The sequence below is a fragment of the Pongo abelii genome, chromosome 6 (assembly GCF_028885655.2).
Source record: "Pongo abelii isolate AG06213 chromosome 6, NHGRI_mPonAbe1-v2.0_pri, whole genome shotgun sequence".
Taxonomy (NCBI): domain Eukaryota; kingdom Metazoa; phylum Chordata; class Mammalia; order Primates; family Hominidae; genus Pongo; species Pongo abelii.
This window is the reverse complement of record NC_071991.2, coordinates 68,837,857-68,864,449: the sequence shown is the minus strand read 5'-3', so window position 1 is coordinate 68,864,449 and position 26,593 is coordinate 68,837,857. Positions and strand designations below refer to the sequence as shown.

The window sequence follows — 26,593 nt, the reverse complement described above, 5'->3', positions numbered from 1 at the left end:
TGGCCTTCTCCTTGTATCTGTGTCTCTTCTATTCTTGTACAGATATTAGTCATATTAGCTTTAGGGCCTACCCTACTCCAGCAGGACCTCATCTTAACTTGATTATATCTGCAAAGACACTATTTCCAAATAAGGTCACATTCACAGGTGCCATGGATTAGGACTTGAACACACCTTTTTAGGGGACAGTTGAACCCACAACAATGTCCCTAAAAAGGGACTCACCAGTGGAACCAAGAGAAGCACTGTGTGGAAAGGCCAATCAGGTTAGCATGCACTGATATTTGTTGCACATAAAAGGGGAGCAGAGCATCAAGATGTACCTGAGGACTAACACTCTTGCTGGAGAGAACAGAGAAATATGAACACCTCACCAAAAAGAAAACACTGAAGATGGAATGTAACATTCAGAGAGTAATGTCCTGCTTCCTTTTCATCCACAGATCTCAAGAGTGCTTTACAAACTTGATGAAGGCTCAGAACACGCACAAGAGGTAAATAATCACAGCCCCAAAGATGTCAAAAGTGAGACCAGGGATTATTGACATGTCAGTAGCAATAAAACACCTTAGAGTTTCCGCCTTCTTTCTTGGTCTTCAAATTAGGTCTGCCAGATAGCCAAAGGAGTTCTAAAGAAATGTGGGTCAGGATCTTTAATGAAACATCTAATTGGTAATTGCCAAAAATCCTCATAAATATCACTGAGCCATATATAGAAAAGGATGAATAAAACGTTTGCCTGCTGGGTTGATGATAGTTAACCCAGCAGGCAGACATTTTAGGTTGTCCTTAAATGAAGAGTAATACTGCATAAAATTTCTTTACTGCATAAATTTTCTCTACCAGGCAATAATTCAAATATGTCAATATTTTGGAGTCTTAGAATTCAACATTTTAAGTATTTAAGAGGCGGGCAGATAGCCTGAGGTCAGGAGTTCAAGACTAGGCTGGCCAACGTGGTGAAACCCTGTCTCTACTAAAAATACAAAAATTAGCCGGGTGGTGGTAGGCACCTGTGATCCCGGCTACTTGGGAGGCTGAGACAGGAGAATTGCTTGAAATTGGGAGGTGGAGGTTACAATGAGACCACACCATTGCCCTCCAGCCTGGGCCAGAAGAGTGAAACTCTGTCAAAAAAAAAAAAAAGGAAGCAAGTTAGCCATTAAAAGAGCTGGGCCCTGCCACAGGAAACAGTCTAATTCCTCACAGTGGGACAGAAAGTGGATCCAGCCACCACCCCCACTGGGTTGGAACTGTTGCAGATATCCTTTTAACCCAGTTAAGTTGGAGCAACCACCCAGGGCCTGAAAGGAAATGTTGATACTGCAGGCAAAGTTGTAGCTTTAATCCAACTGAGTGAAGAAAAAAAAAAAAAAAAAAGGCTATTGATATGGTTTGGATCTGTGTCCTGCCCAAATCTCATGGGGAATTGTAATTTCTAACCATGGAGGTGAGACCTGGTGGGAGGTGACTGGATCATGGGGGCAGATTTCTGCCTTGGAGCTGTTCTCCAAGTGAGTGAGGTCTCGAAGTGTCTCACTCCTCCTTTGCTTTCTGCCATAATTGGAAGCCTCCTGAGGCCTCCCCAGAAGCAGAAGCCACTATGCTTCCTATGCAGCCTGCAGAACCATGAGCCAATTAAACCTCTTTCCTTTATAAATTACCCAGTCTCAGGTATTTCTTTATATTAGTGTGAGGAACAGACTAATAAAGCTATCCACAGAGAGAAAGAAAAAAAAAAGTGAATAAACCAATCTCACAGGTTAAAATGAGATGTGTCTGAGTAAATTATCTCAAAGTGAATTTTCTTGAAGCCAAGCAATAGAAGGGATACTATACATTGATGGTTCAGTAAACCCGTGAGACTCCCTTAACTCCCACTCAATGCACTACTGGTTTTAAATGTACACCCACGCAAACACATGAAAGCACAGAAAAGAACCCAAGCAAGGTATCATCCCTCTTACCTTCCAGAGGTCAGGTGATCCTTCTACAAGTTTGACTTTAGTGCAACAGTATTTTAGGGCCAATTGCAAACACTCAGTTCCAAATTCCAAGTCATAGTCACTACACTGGTGTGGAAACAACAACAACAACGACAAAATTAAGCTAAAATGCGATTTTAAGTAAAACCAAGCCTTTTATTTCATAATCAATTGCAAACAAAGGAAGAGCCTAGAGGGCTCAAACTATTTAATCAGCTACTAAGTTATAACATCCCCATTAGCTAAAAGCAAAACAGTGAATAGGAATACTGCAATCATCATGTGAAGCAAAACAAATAGTGAGTAGGAATAGTGCAATCATATGAGTTTTGAGATTCCTCAGTAGTTCTAGGTGTAAAATAAATGTAATACTTTGTTTCCTTTCCTTATAAGTTACTTTTCCAAACATGTTTATAAAATGCCTGAAGGTATGGCTGAGGATTATCATATCATAACTGTTGATAAATATATATCTACAAAATCTCAATCTCATATCATGTATTTATATCAGGACATTTGCAGGTCATAGTTCTCTTGTTTTAATAATTAAAATATCAATATATCTTTTAATTATTTACATTTTGTTTATAAACAGGGAACATTTAGTCTTTCATTGTGAGAAAAAGTGTAAACATATCTCATAAATTCAGTAAAAATAAAGAAAACGTTTTTTAGCATTTTAAGCAGTGCCACTAAAATAACCAAGTAATGATACAATTCAGCTGAACAATATTCAGGGTATCTATCCTGTCTCCAAGTTCTATTTTAAGTACCAGATATATAAAGGTAAATGACACATGTATTATGCCCTCAAGGAACTCAGGTCTAGAAGGGGAGGCTGGCATCTAACAAGCAGTTTGTAACAGAACCTGATAGATGCAGCACTAGAAGAATGTCTAGAGGTAGCTCAGTGGATAAAATACTTAATTCTATTTGACGGCATCAGGAAGGCCTATCAGAGGAAATGGCTTGATCTCCAACAGCAGAATAAAATTGAACAAGGAGGATTATGTTTAAATCAAAAGGTGCCATGCAAAGTTACGGAGGTTTGAGACATTTGGTAGACTAATTTTTTCTTCTTCTTCTTTTTTTTTTTTTTTTTTTTGAGACAGAGTCTTGCTCTGTCTCCCAGACTGGAGCCACCATGCCCAGCCGAGACTTATTTTAGAAAGCACATCCATGTAAGGATTGCAGGAAGGCAACAAATATGAATATGGCATCAAGCACCCCTTGCCAAAGCTATTTTATTATCCTTACATGCAAGCTACTGAAAGAATATAAAACCTCTGGGACCCACAGTCACAAAAGGAGTTCATAAACATGTGCAGGCTCCTCTCTTGTGATCTCCTGTTGCGTGCGCATAACTAATATTATTTGAAGGAGATTCTCATTAGATGTATATTCTAAATTCAAGTCAATTGCTAAATAAAATTAAGTTTAAAAAATCAATAGTGGTGATAAAATGAAATCATAAAACATAGTAAATTAATCCAAAGGCCAATAGAAAACTGAGAAAAAGAACCAAGAACAGGTGGAACAAATACAAAGCAAGTAGCAAGATGATTTTAGACAAGAAAGTTAATGAACGAGAGAGGGCATTGCACAAAATGTTTTGACATTTGTGATTCACCATGGGGGGATTATAGTTATAATGATATCATTGATCACATGAGAAACACACACGCAAACAGACAGACACTGAAAACCATCTGCCTCCCCAGACTTGGCCCCCCGAAAATAGTGTCTAACAGCCTTCTGCCAAGGCAAAAGCCCTAAGGACACTTATCAGAGATCCCCCAAAAAGCAAGGTCCAGCCCAGTTATGTCATAGAGAAACGCACAGTCAACACGCCCCAAGTAGAAAACTCACCAAGTCTAACCAGTCCCCAGCTAAACATGAGCAGAAAATCCATATTTAACTGTCACCCAAGGAAAGATTGTAATGTGAAAGATCAAAATGGCAAAAATAAAGCACCCGAGAAAATCGAAACTGCAATTTTTTAAGAACTATTAATAGATCTAGGAAGATAAAGAATTTGAAATCAAGTGACGGGGTAATATTTAAAAAGGCAGAAAAGGAAAGAGTTGTGTGACTCATCGGCAAAGTCAAATATCCAAATAAAAATATTGAAATTTTAGGAAAAACAGAAAAAGATAGACGAAAACAGCTAATTCAAGATATTCCAAAGATGAACAACATTGAATTTCCAGATTAAGAGAAATTATAGAGTATGGAAGTTAACAGGTGAAAGTATGCCAAGCTCACTTAACAAAAATTATCTTACAAACAAGCTGTAATCCAAATGAGTTGGGACTTCATAGAAACAACACAACTTAGAACAAAGAAGCAAATTATTCACAATTCTTGGGGTAATGATTTTAAACACAGAATTCTACTCCCAGGAGAGCTATCAAGTTTGAGGGCAGAATATGAACTTTTCCTCACATTCAAAGTATCAAAGGAATTTTATTACCCACGCATTGTTTTCTTTCCTACACTTTTTAAGACTTTAAATATTAGGTTCATAGCAAAATGGAGCAAAAGGTAAAGATTTACATATACCCTCAAGCTCCCACATACACACGACCTCTCCTACTATTGAAACCTTGTAAACATAGTGGTATGTGTATTAGCATCAATAAACCTACATTGACACATCATTATCATTCAAAGTCCGTAGTTTAATTATGACCCATGCATTGTACTATACATTCTATGAGTTTTCACAAATGTACAATGATATACATCCATCACTGTAGTTATTGTGCAGAGTAGTTTCACACTACAGTGAAATTTATCTGTGTACTATCTATACATACCTCCTGCCCCCCCAACCCCTTGCAACCACTCATCCTTTTAATGCCTCCATAGTTTGTCTTTTCCAGAAATACAAAGCTGTAATCATAGAATATTTAGCTGTTTTACATTGGATTCTTTCACACCAAAATACGCATTTAACTTCCCTTTTGGTGACTTTATAGCTAATTTCTTTTTAGGAGTGAATAATATTTCATCATCTTGATGTACCACAGTTTGTTTATCCCCTCATCTAAGCTATTTATGTTGGTTCCAGTTTTGGCAATTATGACTAAAGCTGCTATAAACATTCACATGCAGGGTTTTAATGTGGACATAACTCATTTAGGTCTTATGGTAAGAGTATGTTTTGTAAGATGCTGCCAAATTTTCTTCTAAAGTGACTGTCACTTTGCATTTGCATTTTAAGTTTTACATTTAGGTCTGATCCATTTTGAGTTAATGGTTGCAACAGGTTGAAAGTGTGCACCTAGATTTATTTTTGGCATGTGGTTGTCTAGTTGTTCCAACAATATTTGGTTGAAAAGACAGCAAATCTTTGCTATATGGTATTGTCTTTGCTTTTCTGCCAAAGACCAATTGATTACATTTATGTGATTCTATTTCTGGATCTAAATTGGTATAGCCAATTTAGATCCCCACCAACAGAGTATAAAAGTTCTCTTTTGTCCACACCCTCACCAACACTTGTTATTTCTCTAGTCTTTTTGATAATAATCATTCTAACAATTGTGAGATGACCCTTGTCTTCACTTGAACAACTGGTTTCTGTAATCAACCTGGAAACTTGGCTTTACTTCTCTCGTGGCTCCTCTGGAATTTTCATTGTCAACACAGTCTCTAACTGGAAGCTCCATCCATCATCTCTCTTACTTTCTCCTAACCCAGCCCTTTTACCTCACTGAGGCATCCAATCCCATGAAACCTCCAATTGCTCTTGGTTAGAAAACCTATTTTCTTAGACTACTCTTATCAACAGGAGACTATGGTTAATGGCACGAATAATTTTATTAGTAGCACCCCAACTCTCTTGTCCATCCATTAGATCTTCTTTATGAACCCTAATCTCAAAATCACGTAACCTGTTTTACTATCTTAACTTTTAGCTTATGCTTTTATCAGTCACACATGCACATGGTTTAAAGACCCAAATATCTCTACAAGGTCAGTTACGAAAAAAAGTCCACACCACTCCCTTCACTCCACTTTGTCCTCCCTGTAGGCAATCAGTGTTCATATTTAACCATTCCAATATTTTTTCCCCATATGTAACAGTCAATTTTTGCTGAGTAACAAATATGTACAAAAAAACCTCACTGGCATGTAGCAATAAACTTTCACTTCTCACTCACACAGTTGTGACATGGCTGAGGTAACTCTGCTCCACGCTACAGGGCTGTGAGAGCTCTGCTCCTTGGGTTTACTCTGCAGCTCAGACTGGAGGGGCAGCAACCAACCAGAGCATGCCTTCCTTAAGGCAATAAAAGTAGCAAAAGAGGGCAAGTCCAACAGCACAAGCACACATTTGGCCCTCCATCTATAGCAATCACATCTGGTAAAAATCTCACTTCCAAAGCAAGTCAGGCAACCAAATCAAGGAGAAGGGAAACAAACTTAATTCACCAGGCGGCCATTGCAAGTGCACAAAAGTAGAATACTATTGCTGAGGACTGAAGAATTGAGAGTAATAATTTACCTTTCGTTCTGTATCTCTAAATTACATTCTTGTGATGCTGTCTCTCAACTTTTCCATCTTGGCTATCATCTACAGAAGACTTTTGTCCTTCTTCCCAACTTCATCTCAATATACCCTAACACTTCCCATTCCCCACCCTTTCAATATCATAATTTTGGTTAAATCAGTATTGAGTGTTTAAATCAGTGGCTATGTAGACACTACTCATAGCTGAGTCATATATTATTAAAATTCGTTTCCTATACAACTCTGTTTCCCTGGAATTATAGCTTATCTTTTGTTTTATGTGGTTTTCTGTATGCTTATGACTCATTAAATGCCAAACACTTAGCTATTCATTTAAATCTACTCTCAAGATGTTCAGACACAAGGTATTGCACCAATTTTATATTCCTGAAAAGGTCACCCTTAAAGTCCTCTGATCTTTTCCAACAGACTTGTCTTCTCTGCCAGTCATTCAGCCATCATCCTAAGAACTCCCTACATCACCGTCTTGGAAAGAGTCTTCATCTCTCTCCCAACATGTATCCCCTAGCTTCTGTATCCCGTGCAGTCTTCTTCCTTGATCGACTCATTTTGCAACTCTGATTTTGGAGGGTTAGAACAAATCCTCCAATAGCTTTCTGTAGAGTGATTGGGTTAAGGTGTTTATGAGTACCTCTGAGGTTAGTATTTTTAGGTCTTTCTTCCTACACTGGACAGACTGCCCAAAGAAAATTCTCCTAGTCTCCAGTCTGGAAAAAAAAGCCAAGACACCAAGATAGCAACTGGCTGAGTGGGAGAAGCAGCCATGGGCTTTCCTATTCGGCAGTCAGTAGGCATATGGTTGTTAGTCACTGTTTCTGGCAACACACTCAGTCCTTCTACAGCATCCTATGTTCTCCTGGTATAGACAGAGCACTTCATCACCACCTGCCTCTGCTAGGGTGGTCATAGATTAGGAAAGGAGATTTAGAGATCAGACTGCTTAAACAGCTTTCAGCCAACCCTCCTTATTTTGTCCCCCTTCATTCCGTTCCAGATGTACCTAGTGCTGCTAGGTCCTGGACTTTGATAATTCTACAGCAAACAGTTTTAATTCCTAGCTTGCCCCAACCATTTGCTTGTAATTTGGCCTTCTCCAAGCTGCATCTGTTAGTACTAATTCACTTGTTTTCCAGCTATTCTTCATTTGTCATTGTCACCTCTCCTATTCTTTTGAGGATTTGTCATTTTTAATCCCTTTCTAGTAGCTTTAATGAAGTTTGAGTTATGAGCAAAATTAGGTAACTGCTCAGTTTGCTATCTCTACCCAGAAACAGGAGAGAAACAAGATAATGTGCATTCTAATTAGATAAATATTCCAAATTGTCTTCTATAAAAGTGGTTTCAATTTATGTTTCCATAAACAATGTCTGAGAATATGGCAGGGTTATTAACATGAGGTAAATGAATATGACTCAGACTGGAAAACTTCTGAAAAAATATTGTACATATAATGCAATTATTTTTCTGAGGAGGGATTCTACAACTTTCAGAGGTTTTATAACCAAAAAAAGTTAGATACCATTGTTTTATGGTAACCACATAATGGTCCATGGCTACAGATAATCTGATTACATATCCTTCCAGCCTTAATATCATTCACAGCATTATTTCTGCTAGGCAGCCCAGGAAGTTTGCCCAACCAAGAACAATATATACATTAGAGTAAAACTAAATCAAAGGGATGCATGCACAGGTTTCACACTGCAGTTATAGCCCCATGCTCACAATGTTTCAAGTAGAAACAAAATAGACAATCTTACAATTAGGTAAACAACGAACACCTGCATCCGATTTATCACCTAAAACTCAAACTTAAGCATTTTGCATATATTTACATTGTTTGAATTATGCAATATATTTTGGGATTTCATGAGAGACAGTTATCCAAGCAGCTTTGTTCTTATATCAGTCATTTTATAAGTAAATAAACAATTTCAGATTAAGTCCATATGAGGCTGATAATATAGCTACAACCATTACTCTTCCAGAAACAGTATGAATGATCTGGCTAAGGATAAGGTTTCTTCTTTGAGTAAAATTATTTAAATGGGCAGAGACAATTATATTCACGAGAAGTTTTCAAATGCCTATCAGTGGTGAAAAAAATAAGCTTATCAGTTTATTCAAATTTTTCTAGCCCCACCTAACCAAAAATCCATTACAAACTTAGAGGCAACACCACCCATATCTATCAAACACTGCCTAGATAATTCTTTTTCAGAGTCCAAATAATTGGGGGAAAGAAGAAATACAGGAAACAATTTTATCAGTAACTCTATAACTGTCTTTTTAGACATTTCTATTGACCTTCATTTCAAACTATTAAAAACTAAGAATCTCCCTAAAATGCTTTACTCTATTGTAATTTATTTGATAAACTCATCAAAAGTGAGACAACAAAAGGAGAAATTAAAATATTTCCCTAACACACAAATTATTAACCTTATACGACAACACTGAGTAGATACATCACATGTGACATATCTAACCCCAATGTAAATAACTTAGGGAAAAAAAATCAAAACTATCATCATTCAACTCCAAAGAAAGGTGTGGTTTATATTCATACAAGGAAAACCATTACAATGCTGTTGGCCATAATCTCACTAACAGGTTATGGGAATCTGAAATAAGTCCAAGAAATATAGGGAAGGGAGAGCCCAGATCCAGAAATTGTTTTATTAGCAACAGGACTGGTAACATCAGTACTCAAGTTGGATGATGTAGCAAAAAGAGTAGGTCTGTTGGTTAGCTGGAGGAACCAATTGGATTTAAGTTACCCATAGGACAACCACTAAAAGTATTTGTAGGCAGTTAAAAATATATGCCCAGTATGTATTAGAGAAACATGAAAAAGAATAACTGGAAAACTGAGGAACATCTATCCCTTTCTGAAGCAAATATTTATGGAAAATTTGCCAGGCAATATACTAAGTCCTGAGAAAGATGGTGAGGCTTAGGAAAAACCATACAAGCAAATGAAATAAAAGGCACTGTAAAAGAAAAAACAAAGCATTGCTGGCCAACAGAAGAAACTAAAAGAGACAAAAACATTCTACTCTGGAGCCAGAAAGAGCCTAGCCCTGATGACACCTCAATTTTGGACTTTTAGCCTCCAAAATGTGAGATAAAACATTCCTGATTTTAAGTCACTCAATTTTGAAATCTTTTCACAGTAGCCCTAGGAAACTAATATATTACCCCTTAAAAATGAACACAAAATACCAAACCTAACATATGTAATATTGGCTTTGGAAGCTGGCACCAGGAGGCAAAGAAACAAAAATGGGAGGGAAACCATTGTTATGTAGTGGCACAACTTTGGAAGGGCCTGTGATGACTTAGAAGATAATTTAATCAATTTACTAACTTGGGCAAGATAGCTTTCAGAAAGAAGCCTGAAAGCATGAACTGGCATCTTTAAGGTGAATGTGTTAAGGTACCACACAAATGAGAAGGCCTAAGAACTGGCCAGTTTGTAAACAAATTTGAAAGGAATTTGAGCCCAGAATATGACAGCCTAGAAAAACAGAACTCTAATCTCCCATTTTCCCCAAAAACAATTCTCAAAATAAGAAAATCCTGAGGGTGTAGATGAAATCCAGGGCCCCTGGAGGCCAATTCCAGGAGGCAGAGAACTGGGACTTAACTAAGGAATAATCGCTATTCTTAGGGTAAGGAAACCTGACAACACTTGTTGAGCAGGATTTCAAAATTTCTACAAACCAGTGATTGGTATTTGCTTCCTATTCTTACCCCATTTGAGGGAGAGTATTTAATGTGATTATTCCATATAAGTTCCACAACTGTATATTGGGTATATAGTGAACAGTGTATCAGTCCGTTCTCGTGCTGCTATGAAGAAATACCCGAGACTTGGTAATTTATAAGGAAAAGACGTTTAATTGACTCACAGTTCCACATCGCTGGGGAGGCCTCAGGAAACTTATAATTATGGCAGAAAGCACCCCTTCACAGAGTGGCAGGAGAGAGAATGAGAGCAAGCTGGGGAAATGCCAGATGCTCATAAAACCATCATATCTCATGAGACTCACTCACTATCATGAGAACAGCATGGGGGAACCGACCTTACGATCTGATTACTTCCACATGGTACCAGCCTTGATACCTGGAGATTACGGAGATTCCAACTCAAGATGAGATTTTTGGGTGGGGACATAGACAAACCATATGAAATAGAAAACTTCATTTTTAATTCACAAGTCTCCAGATAAAGAGACGCTGAGCATGATGGTGTGACTAGATGAGAATTTAAGGGGTCCTGGGATATTATGCAGCATATTTAATGTCAAAGGGATATGACCTAACTCTATACACTTGCCCTTATCTATAACCTTTGCCAGGTAACTTTACATTTTTCCCTACTAAGGGGTAAAATAAATTTCCCCACCCCTTGATTTTAGGTTTGGTCATATGATTGTCAATAGAATGAGGAAGAAGTGACAGTATACCAGTTGGAAATCTAGGCTCTAAGAGGCCTTGTATGTTTCTACTCTTGTACCCCTGCTATCTCCAAGAGAAGAACATGGTTGGATAATCTGCTGGTCAAAGAAGGATGAAAAGAAACTAAAGCAGAGCCATCCTGCCAAGTCCATTCATCGCCAAGTCCACTCCAAATCAGAGAACCTCAGCTAATCCACAGAGGCATAAACATAATTTGTCAGTAAGCCACTATTTTTTTGTATATTTTATTACATACCTTTTGTGTAACAAGAGCAAACTGATATAATTGCTTAAGAAGTTGTTTAAGATTAGCCAAAAACGAGAAAGCATAATGAACAATCCATAGTACATTAATGCAATCAACAAAAGTAAAAAGCTACAGACACAGGCAATAGAAATCAATCTCAAACATTGTGCCAAAAAAAGCACCTCACACAAATATATTACCAGTGTTATTCTATTCATAAACACATTCAAAACTAAGCAGCTTTGAAAGCACCTACATATGTGGTAAAACTGTAGAGAAAAGCAAAGAAATTAACAGAAAATTAAGGACAGCAAATATAAGGAAGGGAACACAATCAGTCGCAGGGATGCAAATAGGAGGAAGTAGAGATGTCCATGCACTGGCGATGTTCTATCTTGTGAGATGGATCATGACCACAAAATGAAACACCTCTTATTTGTCTTTAAATCGGTTGACCAGATGGATAGGATACATGCTAAAGAATGTGTTATTGCACACATACACTCAAAAGCCTTCCTGATGGGGAATGGACTAAGACCTTCATGTCCCTCCCTCACTGGCTGAGAGCTAAGATGTGGTCCCCTAGTCAAGATGAACTCCATATCACAGACAGCTGCAGACTGGTGAGCCACTGTTTAAAGGTAATAGGTCAGGATGGTCTGACGACACTAGAAAACAAACCTCCTCAGCATCAAGAAGTTGAGATCATTTCACTTGTTTTCAACAACTACAAAAAATGGGTAAACACACAGCCTAATGGACCAGTTTGCTGTTTCTCTAAACATTCTGTCGATTCTAACATGGGCCAGCAGAGAATGCCATTGGCAAACACCAACTCCTCTGGCCCATCACACCTGACTTTGGGCACTGGCCTTTGATGCAGTTAGACCTCAGCAACAAGACACTGCATTCAAGGGCCACTACTTTGGCCCTTGCCACCTTGAAGGCCCCTCTAGTACAGATGGAGGGAAATAAATTGTGCATTACCATCAACAAGGCCTGGAGACTATACTCTTTAAATCAATAACATCATTATCTGCTCATGACATAACAACATAACTATAAAAGGCACTGACAAAAATGAGATGAAACCAGAATTATCTCAATAGTGAAGGTACCCAAAACATGGAGTCTGCAATCTTTGACTAAATTTATCCACTTTTGCTCCCATACTTGGAACATCAAATGAGATAATGTACTTCTAATGTTTTACAGTTGACTATACTACAGATATTGAGTACTCGCCCTGTCCTCATCCTTTTTTAAGGAAACGTCTAGACCACAATTCCTGCTAAAGATGGTGCAGCCTTGTTTCTTGTCATTCCCTGCCTCCCACTCACCTCCACTTCTGCTAATTCAGCTACTGATGTAGACTTATTCTGAAAGCAGCAAACTTTTTGCTTTTGTTGAATTCATACACACATTTCAAAACTAAGCACTGACCCATCAGATAATCAATGACTTATAATCTGGATGAACTGGTTGGCAAAGATGAGTAAATCATGTTCCATCTGCAAGAAATTTGAACTACAACATAAAGAATTCACAAGTTGAGAAAGGAAGTCAAACCTTAAATGCTATGTACTCCTTCTTTGAGCTGGAGAATGATGGAAACTAAAGCAGAAATTACAGGGAAACAAACCATAGATTAGACAGATTAAGCAGCTGGGAAAATTAAAAATAGATTTGTCATAAGGAAGGAAAAAGCCTAGAAATAACTCAGGTCTCAGCAACTTGCCAGTTGCCAATTATATTTTTCCAATAACATGTCTTTCTTCAAAATGGAGTCTCTTTTCATTGCAAACACAAGAGCTACTCAGGAAGATTCCATGGATATTGGACTGTTTCAGGAACAATAAGAACTATCAGAGGCAATCATCTCAAAACACTCCTGAAAGAGTGATGACTATATAACTTTGACAGCATCACTGACAACCATTTGTAAATGTGCCAAAGTACCAAAAAACCTTTTCCAAGAAAAAACAAGGAATTATCAGAATGAAAGTTTGTAAGTATACCATTTAGATATTCCGTTCACAGGACATTTAAAATCTCCATAATAGCTCATCATCTGTTTGAACAGTGATGGAATCTTGTGATATGCATAATGGTCTTAAGATACCCTATGAAACAAAGGATTTGATTTTTAACATTAAAGTGCACTGATATAATGGAATCCACTACCACACAACTAACATCAACAGGAATGATATTTATTCACTTTAGAAGAGCATCTTGGTTATATGTAGTAAAATTGGCAACACAATAAAGGGATAAGCTATCCAAGAACTATTGTTAAAAACAACCATCATGCATAACAATCATGGTCTAGTAATACTCTTTATTAAAAAAGATTAGAATGTTTTAACATATGTAAATATGCTTTAAGTAAGAAAATCCCAAAAAAAAAAAAAGCTCAGTGACAGTACTAAGGCTGAAACATAGGACACCTATCTACCTCCAACTCCAAGTCCTCTGAAAGAGCTATATTCCCTCCCTGGATAATAAATATTTCCTCAGTGTTGACATTTATTCCTTGGTATTTAATGTAAGCAAAAGCATATTCTCTCCCAAAGGATTATCATGATATTAAACAGACATCTAACAGACACAAGCCTAGATCAAGGACAAAGACAGGGGAAAAAATAAAACCCAGCTTGCTGATTAGCTTTCACTGTGATGATATCAAGGCTAGGAAACATATGTAGATATTGAAGGAGGAAATCCCTCTTCAAGTAGATGTCATGGAATAAAATAGATCATCTGTCCTACAAAACCAATCAAAGAGTTCTGTTCCTCTAGAGAATCCTCCTGTGAGCAGAGGATTTAATAACCATCAAGTTCATTGTGAGCTAAAATTATCTTAATTTGTAGGCACTGGGACCACAACAAAAACTGAAGCAATATTCCTGGAAAAAAGTGATGAAGTCGATGTTAAATAACTTTTTTAAAATTCTGTGTATATTATGTTCTGAAGTTAAAGAGATTCAGTAGCTATCTACTACTAGTTCTTGCCAAATCCTATAGCATTTGTTAAGTAGTTGTGTGATTCTCTTTTTCGCCAATAAGTATAATGCTTGTGAAAGATCTCAGGATGATTACACTAGAGACCAAATGTTCTCTCTTCATCATCCAAATGTATAGTACAACAAACTTCCTTCCCTGATATAATTCCAAATTGGACCAATTTGGGAGCAATTTTGTCAAGAGGCTAAATACTTGTACCAAATCACAAAAATGCTGCTTTGTATTTTCACTAGCCAGCACTCCTTTTCTGGCTGTCCTGATGCAATGTATAAGAAAAAAGTAGGAGATTGGGTCTTACCATCTTTCCATGTTAGAACAGTGAAAATTAGTGCCTGGAATAAGACATACTAGCTCGTTTTTGCCATAATTTAATTTTTTGTTCTATTTTTCCCCAGGAGAGTAAAAATATTTCATAGGATCTTTACCATCACCTGCCTCAAACAAACAGCAGTTCTTTTGCTTTCTCTTTTCTCAAGAATGGAGATATCTTCAACTCACTCCAGGTAAAACTGATTATCTTCAAATAGAACTCAACCTTAAAAAAAGCTAAGAACATGGCTGGCTCTCACCCTTTGTTCAACATGCATCTTGTACAGACAGGTAAAGAGTAACTCCAAGACCACAACTGTCAAGGAGATACACATGCTCTTCCCAGGGTAAGATATTCGTACAATCATACATTCACTTTATTAAAAATGTTCAAATTAAACTGTGGCTTTTATCTTAAAATTGATGCTTATTAAGAAAACCTATCAATATAGGCACTGAAGGGGGAAGGAGCTCCTTGGTTTAGTAATAAAGGGGCAACATGCAACACATACTCCTTCTGCTTGCTTTGCATGGAAGTGGAAATACACATCTGATCTAGGTGTGTCCCCAACACCAACTTGCTACAAAAAGCTAGATCATAGTCACCACCACATATTGTCTTTGCCCAAGGCTAAGACAAACCCTCCATAATTTTACTTTCTCACTTCTCCATGAAATGCGGATGAGATTTCCTGTTTTTGTTTCTCCTTTCATCATATCTAATGCTTTTAAAATCTACATATGTATTTCACTTTATACTAGGTGACATTAATGAACCACATGTCCATTTATTACGGAATCTTTAGGGAGATAACATCTTCTGATTTGTCCAGGATACTTAAGTCTTTTTATTTTCATGGTTTCTCCTCCTGTAGTTTGTTGTTTTATTTTTTTTACTTTATTCAGTCTTCTGAAAAAGTCGAGAATCTTGCCTTTGTGCCCAAATGATTTATATACCTGGACGTTTCATTACGCAAAAATGCTAATAACTAAGCACACAATCTAAGTAGTTAACTACATTCTAAAACTACCAGTCTTGCTTTCGATTTTCTGTATATGAAAAGCACTATACAAGCACTAAAATTATGTTAAATCATAATATTGTTAGAAATAAATTAATAAGGGGTTGCTTTCTTTAAAAGAACCACAGATAAATAGCTCTCTATCTCCAGGGTTTTTTGGGGGGTTTGTTTTGTTTTGTTTTTCTGAGACAGAGTCTCACTCTGTCACCCAAGCAGGAGTGCAGTGGCGTGACCTTGGCTCACTGCAACCTCCGCCTCCCAGGTTCAAATGATTCTCCAGTCTCAGCCTCCCGAGTATCTGGGATTACAGGCACATGCTACCACGCCTGGTTAATTTTTGTATTTTTAGTAGACATGGGGTTTCACCATGTTGACCAGGCTGGTCTCGAACTCCTGACCTCAGGTGATCCACCCGCCTCAGCCTCCCAAAGTGCTGGGATTACAGACATAAGCCACCATGCCTGGCCTCCAGTTTTCATAATGGAATACTTACTATTGCATTTTGAGAGAGAATATATGGCAATTTGGGTTTTTTTTTTTTTAACATGATAGCCTGCCAACTATCAAATAACAGCACACAGTTTGGGCCATAGGAGGAAACATGGACCCTTTGAAAATTGCTTTCTTGACTGTATGTAACACCTGGACTTAAATCATTAAGACAAGTAACATACTATAAGTCCACAATAGCAAAATTCATGAAACTAGAAATCTTACCAGGAACCTTATTATTCACAAATGTCCTTAAGGTACAACTCTAAAATGAAATAAAACTTGGGGATTTTTCCATAGGCAATTTTAGTTACTGATTATATCCAAGAGGCAAGTTGGGCTTGTTTAAGACCCCACACTAAAATTAATTTGGTGGTGGCAATAGGAGCTACTAAAATAATGAGTTTTTTCCTTTACAGATGACTTTATTGCTAGCATTTCTACCTGTGCCTGATAAATGGAAGTTACAAATGAAAGGCTGCCCCTTGAAGAAACAGCACATTCAAGTTACATTCCAGAAATATCAAAATAGATTCTTATTAAAATTTCAAGTGAAGTGCATGGCCCTGGAAGCCACAAAATATTTTCCCCTCTAGATTATCTGGTAATGTATTATCTGCAGGAATTTTTCATCTGAAACTAGCTTTCAGAATACAATCAAGCCTTTGATTATCCAAAGAGTGTGCACACGCAATAAATATTTGACTAAGAAACACAATTAGGAGACACATTTATATCAATCTGAAGGTTTTAAACTATATATGTGAAAAATAGACTCCTTACAAGTATTGTATCAGACCCTGCCTAATCTTTGCCTCTCATCAGTAAATTGCAGTTACAATACAAACACGTAAACAATCTTCCACACACACAAACACAAAAAGCTGGGGATTCATGGTCAGAGTAGGCCTTAAATTATATATAAGAAATCTTTGATTAATAACAAAAGGCCCAAATAAAATGTAGTTCTCTTTTGGCTGCAATCACAAAAGACATAAAAAGGAAAAGTATAGAGGAACCATGATGTTGGTCACAACTAAAAAGAATACTACCTGAAGCCCTGTGTGATTTTCAAATCCAATGAGGCCACATAATATTGACTGTTGCAAACATTTTCAATAATCCTTCCTGAATTTATCTCAAAAGGTAAATCTAAGTAACTGAGAATCAGGAGCTGAAAATCATGGTATATCATTTCCTTCTAGCTTGCTTTCTTGTAAGTGATAAATTCTCTGGAACTAACTTTGAAAATCACAATGAAATGTATTCATTCATTACATAGCACACATGTTAACAACTACCATGTGTTAGAGATTGTGCAAAACAATTAGAACCAATTAATTGTATTCTTAAAGTTCTAAGACACATACAGAATTTGCATTTTGTAAGCTTATGAACACTTCATTATTATCCAAACTGTATGACACAGCTTAGCAGAAATGGGTGGATTCCATTCACCAGAAGAATATTTAAAACAAGATTGTCAAAACATATGGTTTTTGTTTCTACATATAAGGAAATTGGAAGTCTCATAACTTCGTCCTAACAAGCTGAACTACTGAAATATGAACCACTCCCTCTTATATCCATAAGAGAAGTGAGGTCATAGGTCAAGCTGCTGTCCCCAGAATCATAGAGAAAAACGGGCAGATTCAGAGAATCACAAAACATGGAAGCAGAAACCACTGGAGGAACAAGTGCCTGCATAGGGAAAGCTCAAATGTAATTGACGAATTCCTAGAGAAACCAGTGTGGACAAGTCTGAGAGTTAAAAACTCCGGGAAAACCCAGTCACAGAGGAGGGTTCCCATGCTTCTGTGAGTTTTACCTCCAGGAGCTTGATTGGGTTCTCATACTACTAATATGGGAGAAAAATTTCCTCCTGCTTCCAGCAGGGAGAAGGAAAACAAAAAAAATTTTTTTAAATACTCCAGAGGCTGCTCTTCTTAGCAAGGTCTACCCTGAGGAGACTCTAGTGAGCCAGAGCCTAAACTGCCAAAGGTTTTATCAGAGCATAATGAACCTGTGGGAAAGAAAATACCCAACTCCAACCACCCAGCCCTCCATGTGGGAGAAGGGACACACCCACATACCCAACTCCAGCACACTCTAGCTATCCTGTCCCATTTAAGGTTGAAAGAAAAATTTTGAAACATGTTTTTTTGTTTTGTTTTGAGACGGAGTCTCACTCTGTCGCCCAGGCTGGAGTGCAGTGGCGCCATCTCGGCTCACTGCAAACTCCGCCTCCCGATTTCATGCCATTCTCCTGCCTCAGCCTCCCGAGTAGCTGGGACTACAGGCACCCACCACCATGCCCGGCTAATTTTTGTATTTTTTAGTAGAGATGGGGTTTCACCGTGTTAGCCAGGATGGTCTCGATCTCCTGACCTCGTGATCCGCCTGCCTCGGCCTCCCAAAGTGCTGGGATTACAGGCGTCAGCCACCACACCCGGCCAGAAACATGTGTTTTACAAGGTATAGGATCACTAATAGACTGTGATCTAATCATAGGACTATGGAATGCTTTCCCACCCCCACACCTTGCCACATTACTAAGGGTATATTTACTGCAGATCCTTCTACCCAATACATTATATCTGTCTGTTAATAAAAAATTACAAGACATATTAAAAGGCCAAAAAACAGAGAAACCAGCTTAAATAGAAGGAATAAGATCAGAATCACACAGCAAGAATGTAGGAATTATCAGATATTAATAGAACATTTAGAACTATGATCAACTACATACAAAGGATTCCAGTAGTTAGACAGGATGCAAGAAGATGGGCAATTTAAGTAGGTAGGTGGAACTCTTAAGAAGGAATCGAAAAGAAATGCTAGAGATAAAAAACACTAATAGAAATGAAGAATGCCTTTGATGGGCTCATTAGTAGACTGAAAATGGTTGAGGAAGAATCTCTGAGCTTCAGGATATCTTAATAGAAACCTCTGAAAGTGAGAAGTAAAGATAATGAAGACAAAAAAAATCAGAATAGAATAATTAAGAGCTATAAAAGGTGTAACATACAAGTATAATGGGAATACCTGAAAAAGAAAAAAATTAACAGAAGAAATATTTGAGACAACAGTGACTGATAATTTCTCCAAATTAATGTAAGATAGCAAACCACAGATCCCAGAAGCTCAGTGAACACCAAGCAAGGTAAATGCCAAACAATTCTACCTAGGCATATTATACTCAAACTACAGAAAATCAAAAATAAAACAATTCAGAAAGAAGCCACAGGAATCAACACCTTACCTATAGAAGGGCAAAGATAATTATACCTGTCTTCTCACAAACCATGCAAGCAGGATTGTTGAGTAATATTATTTTTTTGGTGGGAGGGGAAGAATACCTACCTAGAATTCTATCCTCTGAAACTATACTTCAAAAGGGAAGGAGGAATAAACATCTTCTTAGACAAAAATTGTGGAAAATTGTTGCCAATAAACCTGCTTTGCTAGCAATGTTAAAAGGAGCTATTTAGAGGGAAATGATACAGGTCAGAGACTCTACATAAAGAAGAGCTTCAGAGAAAAAAAAAGGTAAAAACCCGTTTTTATTATTCTTAATTGGTATAAGAAAGTTTGTTCAAAATAACAGCAGAATGTATTTCTTCTTAAATGTGTACATATACATGCTTATCTATGCTTATGTATAAGTGAAATTAATGATAGCAATGATACAAGGGATGCAGGGAATGATAACACTATAATAATGTGAGTACTTTATAAGAAAATAGTGTTTATTTGAAAACAGAATTAGTTGTAAATGTGTACTAGAAACTATGGCAAAAACTAAAAGAATGTAATGGGGAAAAAGCTATTACTGAGAGAGAAAGAAAAAAACACAAGTCACAAAATGTTCAATTAAACTAAAAAACAAGGCAGAAAAACACTGGAAAACAAAAATAGCAAGGACAACATATACAAAATAGTTTAAAAATGTAGTCAATATTAACCCAATTATATCAATAATCACATTAAATTTCAATGATCTAAATATACCAATTAAGAGAAAAATTGTCAGACCAATGTACAAAACCCAACTCTTATCTACAAGAAACTCACTTTAAATATAAAGACACATAGGTGAAAGTAAATGGATGGAAAAAAAACCACGCTAACATTATCAAAAGACGGTGGGAGTAGCTAATTTCACACACAACCAAATTCAGCACAATGAGAATTATCAGGGATAGAAATTATAAGATCATAAAGGGGTCAATACTCTAAGAAGACATAATAATCTTCAGTGTGCCTGGACCTAACAAGAGAGGGTGAAAACAGGCTAAAATTGATAGACCTGCAAAAAGAACTAGATGAATACACTGTAATTGGAGACTTCAAAACCTTTCTATCAGAAATGGACATACTCAGTGCAAATACACAAAAAACAAAAGCAATAAAGACACAGTTGACCTCAACAGCACCAATCAACAGAATAGAATTGATATCTATTGACTACTTCATCCAACATCATCAGAACACATGTGCTTCTCAGACTCATATGAAGCATTCACCAAGAAAAACCACTTCTGAGGCCATTAAAAACCCTTTAACAAGTTTAAAAGAACATCTCAATAACAGAAAGATAGCTTAACATTCCTAAAACACTTGGAGATTAAACACCTCTAAATAATACATGTGTAAAAGAAATGAATTTTTGAAATTAATGAAAATTAAAACAGAACTTAGTAAAGTTTCTGGATGCCGCAAAAGCAGTGCTTGGTGGGAAGTTTATAAAATTAAATGCATGTATTAGGAAAGAATAAATTATCCAAGCTTCCACCATGGGAAACCAAAAAGAGTCAATTAATTCAAATATAAGTAGAAGAAATCAATAAAATTATAGCAAATAAAATGGATGTAATGGATCTGTGATATCAGCAAGATGGCTGATTAGAATTTCTTTAGCTTCTCCCCCAATTTCACAAACAAATCTAACTAGCAATTACCTGCAGACCAAAAAATACCATCCTGAATATCCCAGAACTTGGCAGTGGACCACAAAAATGAGAAAAGCCATAACTGAACTGCTGTCTTTGACTATATTACCACTGCCCCAAGCCAGAATTCCCTGGGCACAATGGTTTCTATGATGTTTGGAAAAGTGAGCTGGAGGCAGACATCCACCTTCCTCACTATTCTAGGACTCTTCACAGGGGCTCACTCCTGTCTCGTCTAGAAAGAAACATTGGGAGTACCAACATGGCTGGACCACTTGAAGTCAGTTAGAAACAAAAAATGGGGGTGAGGGCCACCAACTCATGGATCTTGGTGGTTGCTCTACATTCTGGCCAAGGGTGGCACCACACCAGATAAACTAGCCAACTGAAGTGCAGTCCACGGGTCTTCCCATCTGGAATCCTTAGGCAGCTTCCCGCATAGCCCAGGTGTCCTCGTTCAGGTCAAGAAGCAACTACAGGTCAGTGATTACCTGCACAGGGGGCACTTGGGCCCACCTAATCCTAGTAGTAGAGAAGTAATCAAACTAAGCCCTGGTGTTCTTGTTATATCCTCCAAGGTAGGAGGTACCAGCAGGTTAGGGAATACCCATAGAGGGAGCATCTGGACCCACCTAACCCTAGCTGCAGAGCTGTTACTCCAAACGTCAGTGCTCTGCTTAATCTTAACCTAGAAAGCAAGCCAAACTTCACATATATCTATGAAGCATAGCCTCTGGTCCTGCCCATCCTATGTGGCAATCCCATAAGACCTCACCCAGCCTTGGAATCCTTCACACAACCCTGCCTAACTACAGATTCTGAACAGTACTGCCCAGAAAAAGACGACAATCCACAACTCTGCCAAATCACAGATGATTGCAGAACCCAGGTGACAGCCTCAACTGATGACAAAGTTGAGCCAGTGATCTTACCAGAGCACAGTCAGCAATACTATTCAACCTCAGAGCACAGGAAGCAACCGAGCCCAATTAAAGAAGCTGACACCAAGGTCTGCCTCTCCTGTGTTGTCATCAGTGGCCCCATCCAAATTCCTAAATACTAAAGGTCTATTACAAAAGAACACCTGAAATAAATGGCTATCTCCTCAAACACATAGGCATCAATGTAAAGGCATGAGAATTATGAAAAATCAGGGAACTATCACACCATCAAAGTACACAAATAAAGCTCCAGTAATAGACCCCAAAGAAATGGAGATGTATGAAATGACTCAAAAAGAACTCAGAATAATCCTCTTAAAGAAGTTCAGGCCAGGTGAAGTGGCTCACACATGTAATCCCATCAATCTGGGAGGCTGAGGCAGGAGAATTGCTTGAGTGCAGGAGTTCAAGACCGGCCTGGCAACATAATGAGACCCACCTCTACAAAAAAAAAAAAAAAAAAAGGAAAAAGAATAAAAAAAAAAGAGTCACGTGTAGTGGTATGCACTATGGTCCCAGCTACTCAGGAGGCTGAGGCAGGAGGATCACTTGACCCTGGGAGGTCGAGGCTGCAATGAGCTGTATTTGTGCCACTGCATTCAAGCCTGAGTGACAAAGTGAGACTCCTTCCCCCACCCTCCACAGACAGAGTTCAGGGAGCTACAAGAAATACAGATCTAAAATTTACTAAAGTATGGGAAATAATTCATGAACAAAATGAGAAGTTTGACAAAGAAACAGAAACAAAATCCAAGATAAAGACTACAATAACTGAACTGAAAAATTTGTTAGAAAGCTTCAACAGCAGACGTGATCAAGCAAAAGAACAGTGAACTCAAAGAGAGGACATTTGAAACTGAGCAAAACAATAACAACAAAGAGAGAAAAGAATAAAGAAGGCCTAGGAGAATTATAGGACAGCATCAAGCAAACTAATCTTTGCATAATAGGAGTTCCTGAAAGAGGAAAGAAAAAGGCTTGGAAAGCATATTTAAAGAAACAATGGTTGAAAATTCCCAAATCTGGGGAAAGACAACAACCATATACAGGAAGCTCAGAGATTACCAAGCAAACCCAAGGAGGGATTCGCCAAGACACATCTTAATCAAATTATCAAAAACCAAAAGAAACAATATTCAAAGCACTGGGCGGGTAAGAAACATTATTGAAAGAAGCCCCAAGATGGCTTTTAGCACATTTCTTAACAGAAACCCCTCAGGCCAGGATAGAGTAGGATAATATATTCAAAGTGCTGAAGAAAAAATACTGTCAAACATGAATACTTTGCATGGCAAAGTTGTCCTTCTGAACTGAAAGATAATTTAAAATTTTCCCACAAAAATAAAAGCTTAGAGAGTTTGTTGCTAATAGGCCTGCTTCACAGAAATTGCCCAAGGAAGTTTAAGTTGGAAAAAGGCTAATAACAAAAACCATGAAATTAAAAATCTCAATGGTGTAGATAATACATAGTTGCACTTAGAATTCTCTAATATTGTAAGGGTAATGTATAAACCAAATTAATCCCTTTTAAAAGAGTTAAAAGACAAAACTATTAAACACAACTGTAGCTGCAGTAAGTTGTTAAGAGATACAAATTATTTTTAAGTGTAAATTTTGACATCAAAATAAGACAAAGGGAGAGTGAATGCACAGATTTTCTGTATGTGATTAAAGGCAAGTTGTCACCTTAAAGTAGGCCTATTATATAAATACTTTATGTAAGCCTCGTAACTACAAAGCCAAACCTATATTATAGCTGTATAAAATATAAAAAGAAAGTATCAAAGCATACCACCACAAAAAAACCTCATAAAACCACAAAGGAAAAGAGCAAAAAATAAAGAAAGGAACCTACAAAACAATCAGAAAACAAAGTTACAAACTGGCAGTGGCAAATCCCTATCTGATAATAATTAGCTTGAATATAAATACAGTAAGTTCTCCAACTAAAAGGCAAAAATGGTTGGAGTAAAAACTAAACAGGATCCAACCATACGCTGCCTAAATGAGATTCACTTTACTGTTAAGAACACAGACTGAAAATGAAAGGATGGAAAAAAGATATTCCACATGAATAAAAAACAAAAGAGAAGAGTGGTAGCAGGGTAGCTATACCTATAAAATAGATAAAGTCAAGGCCTACAAAGAGACAAAGAAGGTCATTCTATATTAATAAAGAGGTTAAAATAGCAAGACCACATAAAATTCATATATAGGCATTTAACCTTGGAGCACCTAAATACATACAGCAATTATGTACAAATCTGAATGAAGACAGAGACTGCAATACTATAATAGTAGGGGATCTCTATATCCCACTTTCAAAAATGGACCAACCATTGAGAAAGAAAAAAGAAACATTGAACTTTAATTATACTTTAGATCAAATAGACATAACAGACATGTACAGAAAATTCGGTCCAACAGCAGAATACATTCCTCTCAAGTGCACAAGAACTATTCTCCAGCACAGATTACATGTTACGCCACAAATCTTAAGAGTGCTAAAATCTTCTTAAGTATTTTTTCAGATCACAAAACCATAAAACTAAAAGTCAGTAACAGTTGAAATCATGGAAAACCTAGACACATGTGGAAATTAAGAAACATGTTCTGAAGCAACAGGTCACAGAAGAAAATCAAGAAAATAAAATCAAGAAATACCTTAAGACTAATGAAAATGGGAACACAACATACCAAAACTTATAGCATGCAGCAGAGTCCTAAGTGGCAAATTTATAGCATTAAACATCTATATCAAGGTAGATCACAACCAAAATTTAGAAAAAGTAAAGAACATCCAGGCAGAAGTAACTGAAATAGAGTCCAGAAAAACTACAGGAAAAAAAATTGACAACTTTTTTTTGCAAATTAGAAAACTCCTTAGCTAGACTAGGAAAAACCAAGACTACTCAAATAAGATCAGAAATTAACAACGGGACATTATAACTGATACCACCAAAATACAAAGGATCATAAAAGATTACTAAAAACAATTATACTCCAACAAATCAGATAACCTAGGGAAAAAAACATACATTCCTAAACACAGACAACCTACCAAACTGAATCTAAATAAACCAATAACAATTAAGGACACTGCAATCAGTGCTAAGTTTCCCCCAAAAAAGCCCAGAACCAGGTATCTTCACTGTTGAATTCCACCATACATTTAAAGGAAAACTAATACCAATTCTTCTCAAATTCACTCTGCCCAACCCAAACAGAGGGGATATTTTCAAACTCATTTTACAAAGCTAGGATTACCCTGATACCAAAGCCAGACAAGGACACTATAAGAAAACAAAGTTACAGGCTAATATCCGTAATGAACATAGACACAAAAATTATCAAAATATTAGCAAACCAATTGGGAATGACAGTAAGAGGACCAAAGAAAAAAATATTAGCAAACCAAATCAAAAACACATATTTTAAAAAGCATTCACAATGACCAAGTGAGATTTATCCCCGGGATGCAAGGATAGTTCAACATAGGCAAAACAATAAATGTTATATACTACATTAACAAAATGAAGGATAAAAGTCATATGATCTTGATAGATGCAGAAAAAATATTTGACAAAATATGCTTTCATGATAAAAACTCAATGGTTTAGGTATATACGGAATATATCTCAACACAATAAAGGCTAAATATTACAAGCCAATGGCTAACTAACATCATTCTCAATGGCAAAGAGTTGAAAGTGTTTCCTCTAAGATTAGGGATGAGACAAGAATGTCCACTCTCATCGCTTCCTTTCAACATAGATTAACCTGGCTAAGAAAAAAAGGGGGTAAAAATTACTAATGCAAAAATGGAAGAAAGGGCATAACTGCAGATTTCATGGACATCAAGATGATAAAGGAGTATTACAAACAACTCTAGGCTCACAAATTTGATAACCTATATGAAATGTACCAATTCCTGGAAAGGCATAATCTAAAATTCACAGGAATAGAAAATCTGAATAGATATTTCAGATTTTCTGAAATCTATTAAGGAAATTAAGGAAATTAAATCAATTTAGGAAATTAAGGAAATTAAATCAATTATCTTTCAAAGCAGAAAGCACCAGCCCCCAATGGGTTCATCGTGAATTCTAGCAAACTTTTTTTTTTTTTTTTTTTTTTTTTGAGATGGCGTCTCGCTCTGTCACCCAGGCTGGAGTGCAGTGGCGTGATCTCGGCTCACTGCAAGCTCTGCCTCCCGGGTTCACACCATTCTCCTGCCTCAGCCTCCCGAGTAGCTGGGACTACAGGCATCCGTCACCACGCCCGGCTAATTTTTGTTTGTATTTTTAGTAGAGATGGGGTTTCACCGTGGTCTCGATCTCCTGACCTCGTGATCCGCCCGCCTCGGCCTCCCAAAGTGCTGGGATTACAGGCGTGAGCCACAGCGCCCGGCCCCTAGCAAACTTTTAAGAAAGAAGTTATACTAATTCTCTACAATCTCTTTCAGAATATCAAAGCAGAGGGAATACTTCCTAACTCATTCTATGAGGCCAGCCTTACCCTAATTCCAAAAACAGAAAAAGACATTATAAGAAAAAAAAATAACTACAGACCAATAGGTTATGAATATATATTCAAAAATCCTCAACAGAATAG

At 37.2% G+C, this 26,593-nt stretch overlaps 1 protein-coding gene across 10 annotated transcripts in view; it reads right to left on the bottom strand.

The window, feature by feature from the left end:
• Positions 1 to 26,593, bottom strand: part of CRPPA (CDP-L-ribitol pyrophosphorylase A) — a 329,262-nt gene that overhangs the window by 222,291 nt on the left and 80,378 nt on the right. For 8 of the 10 annotated variants that reach the window (XM_054559423.2, XM_054559425.2, XM_009242966.4 and 5 more), the window contains one exon: positions 1,968 to 2,072. The exons of the other annotated variants lie outside the window; for them this stretch is intronic. In XM_054559423.2, coding sequence (XP_054415398.1) covers positions 1,968 to 2,072 — 105 coding nt within the window. The remainder of the gene's footprint in view (positions 1 to 1,967; positions 2,073 to 26,593) is intronic. 10 annotated transcript variants of the gene reach the window in all.